This window comes from Cyprinodon tularosa, unplaced genomic scaffold (genome assembly GCF_016077235.1).
Source record: "Cyprinodon tularosa strain WSP-4 unplaced genomic scaffold, ASM1607723v1 ctg233, whole genome shotgun sequence".
Lineage (NCBI taxonomy): Eukaryota > Metazoa > Chordata > Actinopteri > Cyprinodontiformes > Cyprinodontidae > Cyprinodon > Cyprinodon tularosa.
In genome coordinates this window covers 263,212-282,802 of record NW_024038871.1, presented here as the reverse complement: position 1 = coordinate 282,802, position 19,591 = coordinate 263,212, and the positions used below count along the sequence as shown (strand labels likewise).

The 19,591-nt window shown below is 37.7% G+C and overlaps 2 protein-coding genes across 3 annotated transcripts; both read left to right on the top strand.

Annotated features, from left to right (window-relative positions):
- Positions 1-3,066: 3,066 nt before the first annotated feature.
- On the top strand, positions 3,067-12,545 carry denr (density-regulated protein). Of its 2 annotated transcripts, none has more exons than XM_038286957.1 (8): positions 3,067-3,259; positions 4,886-4,998; positions 5,083-5,102; positions 5,216-5,300; positions 7,936-8,016; positions 9,788-9,904; positions 9,981-10,120; positions 12,207-12,545. In XM_038286957.1, the coding sequence occupies exons 2-8, from the start codon at positions 4,893-4,895 to the stop codon at positions 12,249-12,251; spliced, it is 594 nt and encodes a 197-aa protein (XP_038142885.1). In that variant the 5' UTR covers positions 3,067-3,259; positions 4,886-4,892; the 3' UTR covers positions 12,252-12,545. The 2 variants fall into 2 exon arrangements, with proteins under 2 accessions (XP_038142885.1, XP_038142884.1); XM_038286956.1 differs by having other exon boundaries at positions 3,070-3,259; positions 7,927-8,016.
- A 133-nt stretch (positions 12,546-12,678) lies between these two features.
- On the top strand, positions 12,679-14,689 carry LOC119784751 (hydroxycarboxylic acid receptor 3-like). Its single transcript, XM_038286955.1, has one exon. The coding sequence runs from the start codon at positions 12,985-12,987 to the stop codon at positions 13,975-13,977; it is 993 nt and encodes a 330-aa protein (XP_038142883.1). The 5' UTR covers positions 12,679-12,984; the 3' UTR covers positions 13,978-14,689.
- Positions 14,690-19,591: the final 4,902 nt, after the last annotated feature.

Genomic DNA, 19,591 nt, shown 5'->3' with positions numbered 1-19,591 from the left:
CGAGACCATTGAGATCAATTATATGTTCAGATTCGAATTCAGCTTTAATCAGTATAAAAAAAATAATTTTTCGGAAAGTTGTTTAGACATTTTAATTAAAATACACCAAATTTTATATCAAGTTCAAATGATTGGTATTAGTGTTATATATATGCCAGCACATAGATGGATTAAAGGAAATGAAATTGCAGATAAGATTACTAAGGAAACATAAAAAAAATAAATCATAATTAAACAAAGGATAAAGGAAAGGTGGCAAAAAACAATGGGAAGAAGGAGAGGAAGATGGTTTTATAGGATTCAACAGAAAGTCAGAGGAATGAGGATAGCAGAAGGGAGGAAACAGTTATTTCAAGACTTAGATTTGGATTTACAGGATTAAATAATACACTATTCAAAATAGGGGGAAAAAATGTCAGGCAAATGTGAATATTGTGGACAAGATCAAACACTAGAACATGTAGTGATGTAATGTAAGAAGTATGAAGAAGAAAGAAGGAATTTGGTTAGAGACCTAAATATATATATATTTTAATTTATTTTTTTATTTCACTTAAAGCCAACAATAATATATAAAACATACAAGTAAACAAATATGCCAGGGGTTATGTTACAAATAATAAATACACTCAGGAGGAAAGACAAACAGAGTGACAAACATATGCGCTGGGGAGTATCATACGTGCATATACATACTGTATATGTATACATATATACATGTGAATATTCTACAAATAAAAATTTCTTCTACAACATTAAGTAGTCCAGAATTTTTAGTTGGGAACAGATTGCTATGGTTTTTTGTGCCTTCTGGTGAGAAGAGAGTTGAATAGTATGAAAATATTGCTTGACTTCAATTAAATAAACATTAAGGTCTGGCCTTTTTTTTCCTGTTTTTTTAGAAATTTAAATTTATGCAAGTGAAGATATAAGATAGAAGAAGAAGAAGATAGAAGATTGATAAGGAAAGGTTTGGGAAACATTTTACTTTGCAGTTAAAAACCAAATAAAACATCTTTCCAATTAAGCTGAAAATTTTTAAAAATACTTGAATCCACATAGTTAGGAAAGTGTTGCCAGAAAGTCTTAGAATATGGACACAACCAGAACAAATGTGTAACAGATTCTTGAAGAAGATCACAAAGTTAGAGAAGGAGAAAGTTAAATTTGTTACATGACGTCATAAACCATCGCCCAGTACACATTTTTAAAATAAAAGCGATTTAAAGAAGAAGGAAAAAAAGTATATATTTAAAATCAGATTAGGGTAACTTCGAGGCAAGGAATAGTCTTCGATCCTACGGACGTTATACATTAATTTTAGCCATTTATTGTATTTTTGAGTTGATTTAGTAAACATTTAAATCAAATCTCAATTAAATGAGACACCTAATAGTTCCTTAAAAATAGGGATAGTTCCCTTATTAAGGGCAACTTGGCAACCTTACACACATCCCCACACAGTAGACAGAACCATGTGATGATTCTTACTGATTTTCAGTCAATTTCAAACCTTTCTATGACCTAACAATAACTTAATCATTACCAGTGCATACCTGAGCTCAGCGTAGAACCCATTTTAGTTTTAAACCTAACCAGGGCTGATGAGCCGACACAAATTTTTAGGCTGGCTCACAGCTGTCATAATGAAGACACAAAGTATAATGAATTATTAGATATATAAATCCACATTATATTAGCAATTTACCAAAGAATTATCAAATAAAATGATTTAAAAATAAGTTAGATTGGCCATGAAGGTGATACACACACACACACACACACACACACACACACACACACACACACACACACACACACACACACACACACACACACACACACACACACACACACACACACACACACACACACACACAAAACAGTTTTTGTTTTGAATGGTTAACCCTCTTTGCCCCCCTGATGATCAGATTTAGCCATTTGAAATGACCACATTTTTAGAGGTCACCTTGTGCTGACCTGTGAAAATTGATTAAAGAAAATCCCAAAAAAGAAAAGAAAGGAAAGAGAAGGTGGGCCAAAAAAGCCTTCCATCCATCTACATAGACAGACTGACAGACATACAGAAAAAATCAATTGTAACCATTTGTAAATATAATTACACTATGTTTAAGTCTTCCAAAAATAATTATTAACTATAATCTATTCTGGAGTTTTTCCCTTTTTAATAAATTCCCCCAATTGCAGATCAACTTCTGGTGCGATAAATAACAATGGTGGAATTGGTGACTGTGGAACCGGAAAGCCAAACTGAAACTGAGTCAAACCAAGATTTGAAGCTTTTATGTCTCCAATTTATCCAAAGTTTTTTTTATATATATATATATTATTAAAAAATAAAGAATATCAATGACAATCTCATCAATACGTCAATAATGAGCATTACAAGAAACAAATAAGATCACAACTCCTATTAACTCCAATATAAATTAGAGGCTAGAACAAGGAAGAGAAAAAAAAAAAAAAAAATTATTAATGAGAGGGGACTAACTGAAATTCTTCCAATAATTCAGACAATTTATTTGCTTTAAGGTTCTGCATCTTTTTCAGACATCATTAAAGGAGGAAAGTTCGTTTTTGAGAGCAGAGAATGAGAGGGAGCATCTTGCATATTATAATCATCAAAGTATTAACTAAGAATTCCACCTTTTTTCATTAATATATAAACCAAACTGAATTATTTGTAAGGAATTAAAGTCCGCATTTATAGATCTAGAAGATAGAAAGATCTTAAGTTGATCCCATAGGTTTCTTACTTCTTTACATTCATAAAAAAAATGATTAGTATTTTCCAATTGAGTTGTACAGAAACCACAATTCCCAACATTGAATTTAAATCTCTCTCTTAAGTACTCGTTTGAAGGATATATGTCATTTATTATTTTAAATTGTAATTCTTTATATTTCGGAGGAATTGGGAATTTCAAATAAGTTGTCCTAATTTTGGTTATCATAAATTCAATCCATAATCTGATTTGTGATACTCCCAAAAGTCCCGGAAGCAAATCCCCGCATAACCCGGAAGTAGTTCCAGTCTACGGTGGCTGAGAAGGGTGTTGAAAGGCTGCAGCTATATATTATTGGCTAAACTCCCCTCGGAGGAGGTGTAACAAGGCGTGCTCGAAGTATGCCAACTGAACCTTATCTGGCGAGAATAATGTTCTAAAAGTAAACCTGACCTTAATAATGCAAGAGGATCTTCTGTTGAACCAGCTATTTTAAGAGTTTACCGTGTGAGGTAGGGAACGGCCCGTTTTCCGCGTCTTAAATCACTTTTTTCCAGCTGCAGTTAGTCGATGTGCTGCTTAGCTAGCCCGCTAACGGTGACAGCTGGTGAGTCTGCGTAACCTGATGAATGAAAGCGCTGAGCAGAGAGCCTGGCGTCCCGTTTTAGCTCGGCTTTATGCCGTGACAGGATCCGCAGCATATTTCTGTTTTTATTGAATGTTTTGTGGAGGTAATATTCGCTTACTGCTCTGTTTAAAAACGCTTCCAGCCAATAAAACCGCATGTGCTAGCTGGCTAAAGCTATTTCAGCGGTGTAGCTATTTAGATTCAACTGATGGGCTGCGGTTAAATCATCAAATATTTAATCAGCTTTTTGTATGTCACAGCAGGGACTTACTGTCTGGAAAGGAATCCAGAGTTTTCTTCTGAGGTTTTTAATTAAACTCTGGTCTACAGACACATTTCCTGACTTTATCATAGTGGCATGATTGACATCCTTTTTGGAGTGTTTACCCAATTTTTCAATTGATGGGATGATGATTTTGTTAGTTTTTAAAAAAGGTAGCTTGTGTCTCAATTGATATTTAATTTAAAGGATAGGATCTTCAGGAATTGGGCAATAATGCACAGTTTACAGTAGTAGCTATTCAAACTGTCCACACTTTCCTTAGCTGGTCCCCTACAATTCCTTTTTAAACATCAATCTTTGTGCTAAAATATTTTTTCTGTCACGATTTGTGGACATTAAGATCTAAAGGGAAGCATCATCTCCTGGTCAGACCCTGTAATACAGTGAAAGGGTGGAATCGGAGTATAAAATTATGCAAGAGGAGGTCAGTCGAATGGCTGGAAGTTGGAGGGGATATTGCTGGAAGTTGCAGGGAAGGGGGGTGCCATTCGGCTGGGGTTTGACTGGGAAGGGCCATTTTGAATGGCTGCTACTGCACTAACAATTTTAGACCGAAAAGGGTAAAAGACAAAAGTAATCTTTCAGAAAAATTTCTTTATTAAATGCACCGTTAAACTTCAGAGTCATGTTTATCTCTGTTCTGTCAGAGTGACTCAACTAAAGTGATACAAAAATGGAGTAATGGAAGCAGGTGTATTTGTTTTTTCATATTGTCTACTGTATTGTTTACCTTTCTTGATCATCAGCTGATGGACAGAAAAATTTTTGAGTTGTGCAATGCTTTTGTGTAACCTTTTAAAGAGAAAACTGTCTACCTCTGAGGTTGGATAGATTATTGACTCATCTTAAAGCAGAGTTTCATCCAATTTGTAAGTTTAAAGACGATCAAAACTTTTGTTACTAACCTTCCTTTTTAAAGGGTCCTTGAGATGAACATAAATAGCATTATGAGTTGTAAACATCAGTTTACATGTGTTCCTGATGGACATCTGAGATACCAAAAGGCAACTAATGATTCTAAACTACTGTAAAAAAAAAAAAAAAAAAAAAAAAAAAATATTTGATGGGAGTATAATGAATATTTTTCATTACTAGCTGGAATCTTGCTTGTTGAACGGAGAAAGTAGAATTTTTTTTCTGACCCGTGAGAAAGAACAAAGTTCAGATGTCATGCCAACAGCCTTTTTATTTTCTTGCTACCTTTCTGATGATTTTCCCCTTGTCCAGATTGTTTATGATGGCTACTACTGAAATGGAATCTGGGTCTTCAGAAAGCAGATCGGACCATGGATCTTTAGACTCTGATTCGAAATACCCCCTTAAAGTTCTCTACTGTGGAGGTAAAGCTCCTTTTGGTTTTGGATCATTGTTTACTTTGCTTCCTTTAATCCTTGTTTCTTTGTTTCTCTTTTTCTCTCCTCCAGTGTGTTCCCTTCCTACAGAGGTGAGTTTGATCATTAGACAGTTCTTCTACAGCAATTTTTTTGGCCTAGTTATCTATAAATAAGCTTCTGCAGATTGTTTTTCTAGATTTGTAAATTAGTGATGTCTCTGCAGTACTGTGAGTACATGCCTGAGCCAGCCAAATGTAGGCAGTGGCTTGAGAAGAACTTTCCAGACGTGTTTGCAAAGATGACTGTCGGTGAGTGGCTTTTTTTTTTTTTTTTTTGCTTCACCTCATCCCAGTGTTAAGGATGCTGGTCATTAGGGTTGGATTATTAAAGAGAGGGTGGGAGGAAGCTAATTTAATGGCGGTACAGCTTCTCTCGCTTTTAGGTCAGAAGATATGATCTGTGCTACAGTGAAAGATTGCAATGATATTATGGAGGTTCTCTCTTTGGAAACCAAAACAAACATTTCAGAAGGGCTGAAACAATTAATTCGATTTCTCATGATTAATTGGTTAAATGTTAACTGAAGTATAGAGACTTTAAAACATGCTTTTACCTCACAAAGCAACCCACTAAAGCAGTAATAATACCAAGATATATAAACATTTTGCATTTAAGATAGAAAAAAAAACAAAAACCTTTCCTGTCAATATGCTCTATCCAGTTTTAGGTTCATCTGGTTTAATTTAATAAAATGTGTGCTTTAAGGAACCTTTGGCTATCCGATGATGAATTGGAAAATAATCAACAGATTAATCAAATTGTAAAAAATAATTGTTAGTTGCAGCCCTTCATATCGGGAAGCTATTCAGTGGGACAAATGCTTTAAAGATAAATCTGGATGTACCATTTCCCATAAAGCTGGAGCTTAGAAGAAAACTTGATAAGTTTAAATGAGCATAGTCACACGATGTGGCTGTATAAGAAAGATCAAAAACCATATGATCATCGTAAAAAGATTGTAAAAATCATGAGTCTAGATGATGTTTAGAAAATCCTTTTGAAAACCTAAATGGCTGACCACGAGACGTGGCGCCAACTAATGGCAGAATCACAGATCTATTAGAGCCAGATGGTGGCAATGGAGGCAGTTCTAGTGAATCTGAGCCTCTGATTAGCCTCCTGTGAGAACATCTCAACACATCACGCCCTTGTCACACCTTGACGATTTAGCCAGCATATGCCCGAGGTCCCAGGTTCTCCTCAATGGTTGGCATAGGCTGAACTTTCTATGTATTTTTTCAATTTTGGGCGTAAACATAGTGTATTCATAACGGGTCCAGAACTTATGTCCAACGGCAGCCTAACTTATCCATAACATATAGCAGCGTAATGTCTATGAAATTATGCACAAGCCTGTCCTGAGGGGGTTAGCAAAGTGCCCGGAGGCGCCCGTCCTACATAAAAAGATTTCTCTGATGGCGGTATTAAAACAGCTGCTGTTTATCGTCCGCCAAAAAAAAAAAAAGGTTTGCAGTCGCAGCAGATTCAGCATAATGTCTGCCAGGAAGTTTGTTGGGCGTGATCGCAGGGAGGATCATCACACTCACCTTCTTGCTCACCCTATGATGGGTTGATGAAGTCTGGAGGAGAACTGACCGTTTTTCCTGTGAACCCCCTTTTATAGCAAAATGCTGCCGATATACCATTAAACAGTAGCTGGAAGTTAGAAAAACGTTCAGTGGACCTCTGGAAACAGTCAGATACGTTGATGTGCGTTGGAGATAAGTTATGCAGAAGTAACTCATAGGTTTTGGATAAGCTAGACGCCACAACGTAAGGCCAATTTATGATACTGACGCATAGCCTCTGCAACAGTCAAATCTGTCTCTTTGCGTGACCACGCCCCCTGCCCAGAGGTTCTTCAACCGTCGTCGCGCACCTAAAAAAAATCCTGACTAAGCGTCGGACGGTCGCAAACCCACGCAGACCTCAAGCGGAAGTGCGCAGACAAAAAGCAGCTGTGACTGGTCCTTGGTATGCCTTTCTGGCTGTCTGTGTGGTCGCCCGTCTCGATTAGGTGCCGGGGCGCGCCATTTTTAAAAACCGAGGCTACAATGGACAACTACGACGAAAGGTTAATTGGTCTTTTTGCCAACTCCATTAACAGAACTTGTTCCTGTTCGATGTCTAGCAACTCTAGATCCATCTCCGTGATATCTTGCAGGCGCGCCATTGTTGTTTTGGAACATAAACACTCTCCCCGGCGCCGCCAAAGTTCTCGCACCCATCCGCTGAAGTTCTCACGAGTTTTCGAATAGACTCCCCCTTGCGCATGTGCGGGAAACTGCTGTGCGTCCCTAGAAATTCCAGACCGACCAGCAAAACTGGTTTGCGACCAGACCCAAGCGACATTTGTTGTGTGCGGTTGCAGAAGTCTAATCTGCCCTTAATGAGTAACTTACACTTAACATATGTCAACGATCAGATACGTTACCTGGAGATTATGCCCCACCTATGGCATCCGCTGGCATACGTTAAAACGTCTCGAAGTACTTGCCGTTTGCGACGTGTTGTGTCAAGGTGTGACAGGGGCTTTAGCTTCCACATAAATTATTGCCAACAATCAGACTGCATTCCCAGGGATGTTCTAGTCTTTTTCCTCCTCATCTTCATTGTTTGTATATATCACTGGGTGGTGCTAACAAAAAATCTTTACTAACAAATTTAGATTAAAAAGTGTAAAGCACAGAACTAGTCTTTTAGAAAATCGTCTTTAGTAAATGGACCTTTAAACTTCAGAGTCGTGTTTATCTTCGTTTTGTCAGTGACTGAACTAAAGTAAAACAAATATGGAGTAACGGAAGCAGGTTTCCTGTAATTGACCGTATTTTTACAAAACTGGTTCTAATTCCTCTTTTTTCTTTTGTCCCTCTGGTCCGGCAGGAAATGCTCCCAAACAGGAATCCGGCACTGGAGAAGCTCCCCCTGCAGGTGAAGAAGAGGAGAAGAAAAAGCAAAAACGAGGTGTGTGCATTGGCATGTGTAGCGCAGTAATACTGTATTTAGGTGGGATGTGCCTAAACGTGACCTCATAGTGGATTAAAAAAACTATAATCCTTTGGAACCGGTTCTAAGCTTTTAAATTGTCACAGAATTTTTAAGATTTGTAATGTATGGTTTCCTAATTTTAACCTGAAGGATAAGCAGCTGAATTCCAGCAAAGAATAATTTAAAAGTCTGGCTTAAACTGTGGGCCACGTGTGACGCCTACGATTGGGGCAAAGGATGGGCATGATTTAGAAACCACCCGGCTCAGGATGAGAGTCTCCTCTTTGACCCGCTGCACCGTGTTCCCCGAGGCAGTTTGTTCCTCCCTGCATATGTATTGCTGACTTTTGTTTGTTTTTTTCCCAGTGTTTTATTGTCATTACACTGTTATAAGTACAGATCAATGAAATGAAGTTTCAATAACAGGTATTGACTATGGGTTTGCAGGATGGGTGGCTTACCACTTGAGCTAGTCAGCCACTAAATCCCAAATGAAATGAAGATTTAGAACCGGGACGAATCATTAGCTACGTTTACATGCGCAAAATTTCCCCGATCCGATCCAAACCTTGGTTGATCGGAAATTCAAAATCTCTGTTTACATGGACACTAAATGAAATGATCCGATCATGACGTGTGTCTACATGTACCAAGCGTTGGATCATATTAAATCTTTTAAGCATGCGCAGAACTTCCTGCCAAACTTGGCAGTTCTGTCTGCGTCTGGTTTTTGGGAGGCCTGACAAACGATGCGCTCGGAGCGAGCGGAAAGAAAAAAGGAGAGAGGAGGAAAAAAGTGCTTGGCAGCGAAATGTCCGAGAGAAAATGTAGAGAATGAGCGATTGAACCGGCGTGGGAGAGCGAGTGGGCTGTGGAGAGAGAAAAGAGGAAGAGGAGGAGGATAAATTCCTGCTTCCTGCAGCTTTAAATGAACTTGAGTGTATAAGTTGGCATTCCTAGACTCCCCCCGCCATGTTGTTCACAGCGAGAGCGACCGGTGGTTTCCTGTTGTAGACAAGGCGGAAAAACGTCACGCTGACGTCGCACACATGCGCAGTGAAGATTATTTTACTCTTAAGATCCGAATGGGTGTTTACATGGACGCCAATCGGAATGGCGATCGGCAAAAACCACCTCTCTCTTTCGGAATTAAATTTAGATCCGATCGGACCGAATCGGATTAGAATCTTCAGTCTGACATGTTTACATGAAACATTTTTGATCTGATCAGGCCTTCAATCCGATTAGTTGTGTCCATGTAAACGTAGCTAGTGAAACTAAAACGATGCCCCATCCCTTCCGTCATGCAAAGGATGATGCCTGATTCAGCTTAAAGTCGTAGGGAAGTCATATTTAAATGTGTAATCATTCTGGCTTAAACAAGTACATAAATGTACTCTTTATCAGACGCTATTGTCCCAAAATTTAGAAAATTTCTATTTAAGATTTTTTATACGTCAGCCTGAACACCTAAATTCGATAAGATAAATAAGATTGATGCATCTGCAGTTTGTGAATCAAGTCTCAATAAAAAGCTTCAACTGTTAAAATAATGACTTATAGCTAATCTAAACCTGGTAAACAAACAGAATTGTTTCGTATTACTGAATTAAGAGTTTTACCGATGGGAAGGCCGGATAGTTTTAGATATGATGCATGATCTGTGGGGTTGTTTTCCTGAAGCTTCAGATCTCCCGGCGTCTTTGACTGTGATGAACGGAACTGTTTTGTTTTTATTCCTGTTTAGGTGGAAGAGGCCAAATTAAACAGAAAAAGAAGACCGTTCCCCAGAAAGTCACGATAGCAAAAATCCCGAGAGCCAAGAAGAAATACGTCACACGAGTGTGTGGCCTGGCAACCTTTGGTGAGTCTTCTTTTTTTCTCCCTTCATTTAAACGCTGCTCTTTGACTCCCTTCTAAATGTGGATCCTCCGTTTCAGACATCGAGCTCAAGGAGGCTCAGCGATTCTTCGCTCAGAAGTTCTCTTGTGGTGCCTCAGTTACAGCCGAGGATGAAATAATCATTCAGGGAGATTTTACAGACGACATAATCGACGTCATTCAAGAAAAGTGGCCTGAGGTAAAAATGTCCACCTTCAGGGGAAAGATTTGATGTCTGCCAGTATATCTTTGTTTTTTGGTGCTTGAATTTTATTCCTTAACTTTATACATAAAAAAAATAACTTAAGAAAAAATTATTAAGGACCACGTGACACTGGTGTTGATTGTTTAAATGGGGAAAAAGTACTTTAGATATGTATCAAGTGTTTGTTTTAATAGGTCCTTAAGTTGTTAAGTAAAGAAAAAAATGAGTTCAAGGCCTTAAGTCTGTAAAAAAAATAGCCATAAAAACATCTTTGAAAGTCCTTAAATGTTTTGGAAACACCGGATTCTAGTGTTTTTTTTATAAGGTTAATAGAGGGTTCCCACGGGTCATTAAAAATCATTAAATTATTGTTTTTTAAATTAAGGCATTAAAGGTGCAGTAGGAGATCTTTTCTGTCCTATTTTTTACCATGTGGCTTAAAGATCTCCCCACAGCCACGTAGCAAGCAGTGAAATAGAAGGTCTGGAAGTGAAACTAAAATAAATGGTTCCTGCTACAGTGAGAGATCAATGAATAACCCCAACCAATCCCAAAATACGGTCCGTTGTACACAATAGGTTCCTGAGACATCAATCATGGTCATCTGCTTGTCCCTCCCCCCTGTGCACGTACACCCTGACACATGAACGAATCGACCCCCCCAATGCTCGTGCAAGACACCATTGCTGGAAGCTAGCCACTGCTATGCTACGTTCACACCTAAAGCAGCAGGAGCAGCTAAAACACATGTGCTGCTTCATTTTTGATGTTTGTACAAGTTTAGTTCTGATGCTTGGCTGAAGCATCTTTGCTGCTCTGGCTACATGGTGGAAAATGTGTGTCTGATGCACGTTGGGCGGAGCTACCCTATCCTTTCTTTGCCTGTAACAATGGCAGCTATATTTGCTGTGATCAGTGGCTAAAAAGTAGTTTGAATCTATTTTGAAGTGAGAAAGTCCACCTGAAAACATCATCAGTGCAGTCAGTTCATCTAGATTACTATCCTGCCTTCAAATGTTATTTCTGTCGGAGCCGCTCAGATCCACCCATGAATGAATGAATGGTAGCGGGCGCGTGCAGATGGCGTCATGACGTTTTTTATATTTATAACTTTTTAAAAACAAAGCAGTGTGTGTATGACGTCATTCACGCGCCGGCTACCATTCATTCTTCCTGTCCGCTGAACTGCTGCTAGTTTTACTCACATGCCTGGAAGATGTCTAATGCTACTAACACAGATGATCTCGCTCTCCAAATGGAATTGAACGATTCAGATTAGCTAGCTAAATGAATAGAAGGAGTAGAGCGTAGTCGCCTGTGGCCCGGGCTGCCTGTCACAACTCGTGTCCGGTGCACGAATGATGTCATACACACTCCGCTTTGTTTTAAAAGAATATAACCGTGGATGTCTGGGGGACAGTGATTCGCCTACATGTCATGAATGCCGGCGTACCATAAATGATAAATTATGAACGGTTTAGTTTGTGCCTTCAACTCGTTGCCCAAAGGAAGACGTTACTTGGATATAACCTCATATATCAAATCTCATATGGATGAGTAGAACATGATGTAATAACGTAAGATCAAGGGCCCAATGTAAAAAAAATTAAAAAAAAACTGCTATCCCCTTTAAGCGTCATTTCCGCATGTTTTGCTCCTATGGATTTTAGCAAAAATATCACACATGCTCTCCTCAGACTCCAAGGAAGTCTGTGTGGAGCCAGAAGGAACAGTGGAGGCTGTAGGCTTTGCTTTGCGCAGGCTGTTTCCCTTCTTCATCACAGCTGATTGCCATTGATTGCTGATTAACAGGCTGTTCCTGAAGTGCAATCATCAGAATCGACTGTGTTGAAGCAGAGACACCTTTGAAACCTGCAGGACAGCCTGCCTGATTTATATGGATAAAACAGACGATCAGAATATTTTGACTCGAATGTTTCACAGTTTTAGCCTGGTAACTTGTCCATATAACCGAAGCTTCAGATGATACTTTAAGCATTAATAGAAATCTTGGTGATGTAACATTCATGTTGAGGAAACAAACAAACCTTTTCTGAGTTCATTCTCCTTCTGTTTGCAGGTGGATGATGACAGCATTGATGATCTGGGTGAAGTTAAGAAGTAAAGACCAAAATATGCACTTTCACTGGGATGGATGCCACCTATAACATCATCAACAGCAGCCTGGCCAAAATGTACACATTAAGTCATTTTATACCTATTTTATTTACTGTACATAAAAAGGTGCGGACTTGGCCACTCATTTGGCAATTTCTATCTATCTATCTTTTTTTTTTTTTTTTTTTTTAGTTCATAGCTGCTTTCTCTTATTTGCCAAAGTCGTGGTTTAAATCAAGTCCTTCACAAATGTCCTTCACTCATGCAAACAGTAGGCTAATAAATTTCACGCCCCTCCGTCTTTTCTGTCTGATCTTTATTCCATTTTGGGTTTGTCATTTTTTGTTTTTGTTAAATGTTTTAAGTGTTTTCTTTTCCAGAGTTGGCTTTGTCGTCATCCCCAGCTTTATGAGTCCCATAGATGGCCGCAGGTTGGTTGTTTTTCCTGCGTCCTGCTGATCACCCATGAGTAAACCTATTCCCAGGTATAATAGTTTTCTAATGAAGGTGCCCTCCCCAGACGGATAACATTTACAGTTGTTATAACGCTCCTTTGGGTCGATAGCACTTCCCCATAGATAACATGGTGCCCAGATGCTCAAATTTGCATGTTTGTCCGTGAACCTTTTGTTTAAGTGCAAACACGATTGGCTGCTCTACACAGGCACCTGGTGCAGCAGGTCTTTGTTGACTCACTTTTATAGCAGCAGCTTGTTCGTGCCTCCCCGCCACGTCTGAAGATGAACGCCTCTCAGCCGGAGGTGTGTTGTGCCTTTGAGTCGCCCATCCTGGACCAGGTTCTGCCTCCGGTTCTGATCCTGGAGTTCATGTTTGGATTAATGGGGAACGTTTTGGCTCTGGGGATGTTCATCTTCTACATGGACACCTGGAAGCCCAACTCCGTGTACCTGACTCACCTGGCCGTCGCCGACTCCATCGTGCTGTTCTGCTTGCCCTTCAGGGCGGACTACTACAGGCGCGGGAAGGACTGGATCTACGGCGACGTCCCGTGTCGTCTCCTCCTCTTCTTGCTTGCTGCCAACCGCGCAGCGGGGATCTTCTTCCTCACTGCTGTGGCCGTGGACCGGTACTTTAAAATCGTCCACCCGCGGAACCCGATAAACCGCCTGGGTCTGGGCTACGCTCTGCTGGTCTCCCTCGGCCTTTGGGGACTGATTTTTCTCGCCACCGGGTATCTGCTGGCTAATGAGCACTTCTTCTACAACAGCAACCGCACACAGTGTGAGAGCTTCAACATCTGCATGGGCTTCACCCCCCTGTCCACCTGGCACAACGCTTTTTATGTCATCCAGTTCTTCCTGCCCACCGCCATCGTGGCGTTTTGCACCATCCGAATCACCTGGCAGCTGAGGAACAGGACTCTGGACAAAAAGGGGAAGATCAAACGCGCCGTTCAGTTCGTAGCCGCCGTGGCTCTCATCTTCATCACCTGCTTCTTCCCCAGCACCGTGTCCCGCATCGCAGTGTGGATCCTGAAGGTGTGGTATGACGAATGCAGACATTTTGAAAAGGCCAACCTGGCTTTCTACACGTCCGTCTGTTTCACCTACTTCAACAGCGTCCTCAACCCCGTCGTTTATTACTTCTCCAGCCCGGCTTTCAGCGGCACCTTCAGGAAGGTGCTGAACAGGCTGCTGGGAAGAAGTGAGGACAAAGACCCAGCGCAGTCATCAGACAATAACATTTCCACCATCGATGGTGACGGAATCTAAAAGCTGATGTCCACAGAGGTGTCTGGAAACATCTTTTTATACATTTATAGGCCCAATAAAAGGTAGAAAAGTGATGTGCAGCAGAGCTGTGTTAAATCTAAATAATCACCATTAATGAAGAGATGTTCTACAATAAATATTAAAGGTAAACGCCGGTTCTTCCTCAGGGTATGGGAAATGTAAAGTTAAAATGGAGCAGGCTCATGAAATAAAACTGCTTATCTGGATTCCTCTATTGTGCAAGATGTTCAGTTGGTTTAAAGAAATCATTAAATCTGAGCAACAATCTAGTTTTTCTTTACCCGCAGCATTTTTTGCAGTTTAGCAATGGCGTAGGGTTGATAAAGTCAAAAAATAAATCATTTCAGGTTTGGAACAAAGTGTTAAAATGATCTCAGATTTTCAAACTCATGTTTTAGAAATGCTTTCTCAGTTTTTCTCTGCCGTTCCTTTTACTGCCTCGTCCGTAATTTTATTACTGAGCTGCCGGTGTTTGAGCATCAGTTGTATAAAGACTATAAACCTGATTGTTAGAGACTGATCAATAATAATACACATCCAATTCAGCCAGTTTTCCTTTGATCAGCTGTAGTCAGTGCTCAGTAAACAACTTTCCTGAAAACATGTTTAGAAATATCAAAGATCCCGTTATTTTCTCCTCATAAATGTCAACATCAGAGGCTTCGATGGACCTGATTTAGGTGAGTGAAAATCTGCTAAAGGATTTGTTTAATAAGTCTTTATTTGTTTTTCTGCGATAAGAGAGACGTTGAACAAGCAAGTCAAACATTAAATAAAAGATTAGCCATTGAACCCCTGATCAATGCGTCTCTGACGTGTGGAAGCAAGAATTCTCTTCTGATTGTTTTTGTTTTATTAAAACTTGCCTTAAGGAAAGTGTGTCAGAGATGGGAATGATTGGCAAAAGCATGTAAATAACTGATGAAGCTGCATTAAGCTCTTTACCTGTGTATAAATACACTGGAGTCAAAACCAAGAGTTCAAATTAATAAAAGTTTTAAGATTATGTAGTTTTAAAAGGAAATTACATCTGAGAGCATGAACAGTATGCCGCCTTTTCCCTTTTTTATTATATTGATTCTATTTTGTGTTTTGATTCACATGTTTTGCACTTTTGGTGCGTTTTTTAAATTACTGGCTTTAAAAGGTTCTAGATGTAACTTTCTAAAACTCAGTCTGGTTGAGTTTCATGTCATATTTTATTTATTTTTTCCCAACAAAATGGAAAATAAACAGACCAGTGAGTTTAGAAAGTAGATTAGCTGCTTTGCATGAGATTAAAACAGAAAAAAAAAAGTTGCGGATGAATAAGAGAAATGGAAAAGTATATATTTTTTTATTTAAACATAAGGCAAACCAAGTTTTAGAAATGTTTTTTTTTTTTAAGTGTAGTATTAAAAAAAATCAATTAAAATGATTATTAAATTCAAATAAATGGCTATAATATGATAATTTGGGTACCTGTTTGATTTTATGGAAAAATTAAGAAAAAGGTTTTCTGAAAAGAAGTGACTTAGTTATAGTAAGAAACGTTGTGTTTTAATATGGGAAATATGGCTCATCACCCAGGGAGTCATCTGGTGAAGGTTGGCATAAAAAGAAATGTCTTAATTTGATCTATTATTTTACTGTGTTATGTACACAATTTTCCAAATGAAGGCCAAATATGACTATTTTTGCCCTTAAATTGAAATTGAGGTAGATAAGAGTATAAATTAGGATTATAATTTTTGTTGTATAAACACAAAAAGCCATCAAGTAGATAAACATAAGACATCTATGATTCGCTTAATTGTCTGCGACTCATTTTGTAGGGAGAAATATACCGGTATGATAAAAAAGTAAAAAAAATACAACAAAGGAATTTAAGTTTCTAAAGCCAGAAATTAACCAAATCACAACAAATGACACGTTTTCTTAGAGTAAAAACATTTAATTTTTTTCTCTTTTTAAAAAAAATGTGATATTATCCACAATTGTCTTGTATTAATAGGTCTTGAGTCTTTTTGCATGTTTTTATTCATGTTTGTTCTCTCTGGGTACTCCCACAATCCAAAAAAACATGACTCCAAAGTTTTTTAGCAGCTCTTAATCACTCTTAGGTTTTTTTTTCCTGTGTCTTTTGCGCTGTGAGGAAATGTATCATTTTCATCCCTCAGCTAAATCATGCTTTTTCTTAGAGGACACAAAAAAAGATTTGGATTTTTGTTTTTATAAAGATGGAAAAATCTCATTTTTGAACTAGAGAGAATTATTTTTTTCTGTTGAAAACGATGACAGTGGATTGAGCAATGCTACAAGAAAACCTTGTATAAAGGGGAATGTGACGGCAGCATAATGCTGCTCTTGGGCCAATTTCTTTATTGGGTCCCTATTAGTTTTAGTTTTGTTCAGAAAGCTGAAGATAAAGAGCGATTTATTTTTTTATGCTTTGAACTCAAACATCCATATCAACAAAATAATGACTGCATAAGAGGAAGATTGAATTTGTGCCCAGCATACAAAAAAAAAAAACCACAGAGGTCAGGAGATATCAGAGGAAAATTTGGAAAGTTATAGAAGGGGGGGAAATCCTGCCAACTCCACATGTTAGATACTGAAAGACCCCTTTTGAAGAAAGCTGAACCAAAATTTTCCTCAATTTATTTAAAGTTTTTCTTTGTTTCTAACAGATATGTGCTTTAGGTTAAACTTTACACAATACTTGCAACATTATGTGTAGATAGCAATTCTTACATCATTTCTAATACCATTTAAACTGGTCCAATATTAGATAAATTCGTAGAGACATATATCGAGACTGTTAAACTGTTTATGTTCTTGTTTTTCTTATAATAAAAAAGTCCAGATTCATTCTGGTGGTTGAGATGAATCACATTTGGTTTTGTATATGCATTTTACTGTTACTTGTTATATTATTAAAGTCAATAATTAAGCTGTAGCTTTGTGCTGTCATCCTTCACTTACAAGCTGTAACATTGGCGGTCCTAGACAGGCGCCAAGAAGAGGCGTTCTGAAAACAAATGCTCCAAAGACAAATACTGTACTTTCCACTCAACTACATTTTGGGGAAGTCACTTGTTAATTTTGGCTCAGATTATCTTTATAATCCGCTGTTGCTGTTTTTCTTTTTTGAAATGCAATTTCACCATGCAAGATTCCAGCCTTTAGTACTGAATCATGGGGAATTAAATGGAAAGAACAGGGCAAAAGTTCATTGTTTGATACATTAAATGAACCAAATATCCATCTGCATCTCTGTAATCCTCAAATACAGCAGAAAAACACCTGTGAATCTACCTCAATATGACTGAAGTTAAAAGTGCAACAACTTGATTTTTAAATCATTAATAAGATAAAACTGTAAAATTAAAAAAATCAAATGAGTCTGAGGATCTTATCAGTTGTGGTTTCTGTTCCAGTGTTACAAAGCCAACATCACAGATTTGTGTTTCAACAAATGAAATCATGAACCTATCTTTCTACGACTGATTTTAAATCTAAATAACCTTTAAGTTACATGTTAAATTAGTCCAGGTGATTAATCAGTTACGCTCTCTTCTGTCAGCACATATTTACATGAGAAATTGATTTGGTAATGTACTGTAAAAACTGGTCTAAAATAGCTCACATCAATAATACCGGTACCCTTTATTTGCCCTTAAATTAAGCGGCTAGATAAGGTGATTTGCCAATGTATTTTTGTATACATTGATAGTATTTTTGCTTTTGAAGAAAGATAAGATTTAATGCACATGAAAGAAGAATTAAGGGTTTTGGTGTTTTTTTTTCTTCTTATGTTAAACAAAAAACCATCTTATTTTATCTTCAAATTGTCCTACCAACTTAAATAAAGGAAAAATACACTAGTTTTTTTTTTTTTTTTTTTTTTTTCATACACTGTCCTGTCTGGCAATGTGGCAATAAGAGTAATTGTCTTAATGCCAAAAAAAGGACCAATAATTTTTGCTTTCATGAGTGGAGCAGTACGGCTGTCGCCATAGTGTTAGAAAAAATACACTAGTTTCCACAGAAAATGGCTTGCTTATATATAACCCTAACCCTAGGCAGCTGTTAGATTTGGTCTAGAACTGACTCTGAAATGAATCTAACTCTTTGAAACCAACCATATCATATTTAATAAATAAGTTTTTGAGACTCCTGCATCATCAGTGTGGTGTTTTTGTTCTTGAAAACCCTAATTTACGAAATCAGACACCTGCAGTGCACAAAAAATCGAATAAAAGTTTATATAGGAATGCCTGATCTATCACTACGGAATAGGATTAGGGCCACTGAAAAAAATAAAAAAACGTTATGTTTTAAAAATATTTCCATTAATATGGGAAAAAAGTTAGAATTCTGACTTAAATCTCAGAATTCTGAGAATCTCAGAATTTTGACTTTTTTCTCAAAATTTTGACTTCAAGCTCAGAATTGTGACTTTTTTCTCAGGATTCTGACTTTTTTTCTCAGAATTCCGACTTTAATCTCAGAATTCTGACATTAATCTCTGAATTTTGACTTTTTTCTCAGAATTTTGACATCAATCTTGGAATTCTGACTTTAATCTCAGACTTTTTAATGGAAGAACCTCTTACACCCTCAGGGGGTATAAATACATTTCTGCCTGACAAAAACACCCAAAAGTAAATCACTTATAGCCTCACAGCTATTAGATTTAAGAAGAGACATTTGGTACCTCTGTAAAGGTAAGATGTCATAGAATGGTTTTGACCCTGCCTGAAATATTAGGGACAAAATACAAAATATTTTGCATTTTTTGAACCTCGCCAAAATTTTCTTTGAAATAAACATTGCAAAACACTACCAAAATATTATTTATAGCACAAAAAAGAAGAACAGACTTTTAAATCTAAATGTTGTGTAAAAATATACCAAATTTGGACTCAATCAGATGAATCATATTTATTTTAGAATGGTATTAGTGAGAAATTTCTTAGGCGGAGGGGCCATTTTGGCACATTTATCCAAAAATGTCACCAAACTGTGCCAAATGTGTTTTTTACATCAATACTGGGGATTTGGTAAAATTACGAGGTCACGTAGCAGCTGGACCCACCGGTGGGTCCGTAGGGTTCTAGGGGTTAATGGAAGAACAGAAAGTCGTTTAGTCTTTAAAACAGACATGACTACGGCTTGATGCTAAAATGTTTGTTAGCTGTCAGAATTCAGTCAGCATTCTGAGATTAAAGTCAGCATTCTGAGATTAAAGTCAGAATTCTGACTTTTCCCCCCATATTAAACGGAAATAATATTAAAAAATCAGTTAACTTTTTTTTTCAGTGGCCCTAATCCTCTTCCTTATATCACAAAGATGCAATCAATGATTCTAATTTAACTTCTACAAAATGTATTTTATAATAATGCAATTAATTGTTCTAATTTAACTTCTGCATCATATAATTTTTTTATGCCATAAAGTTCAAGGGCAACACTACTTTGATAGAAAAAAAAGAAGTTATCTGAAAACGATTTCATGGTCCTGGCTTTAAAGTGCTAAAGTTAGATATGAATCTCGGAATGTCCGAGCTTTTTTTGTGTCCTCGAACTCAACATGATTTCCAAGGGT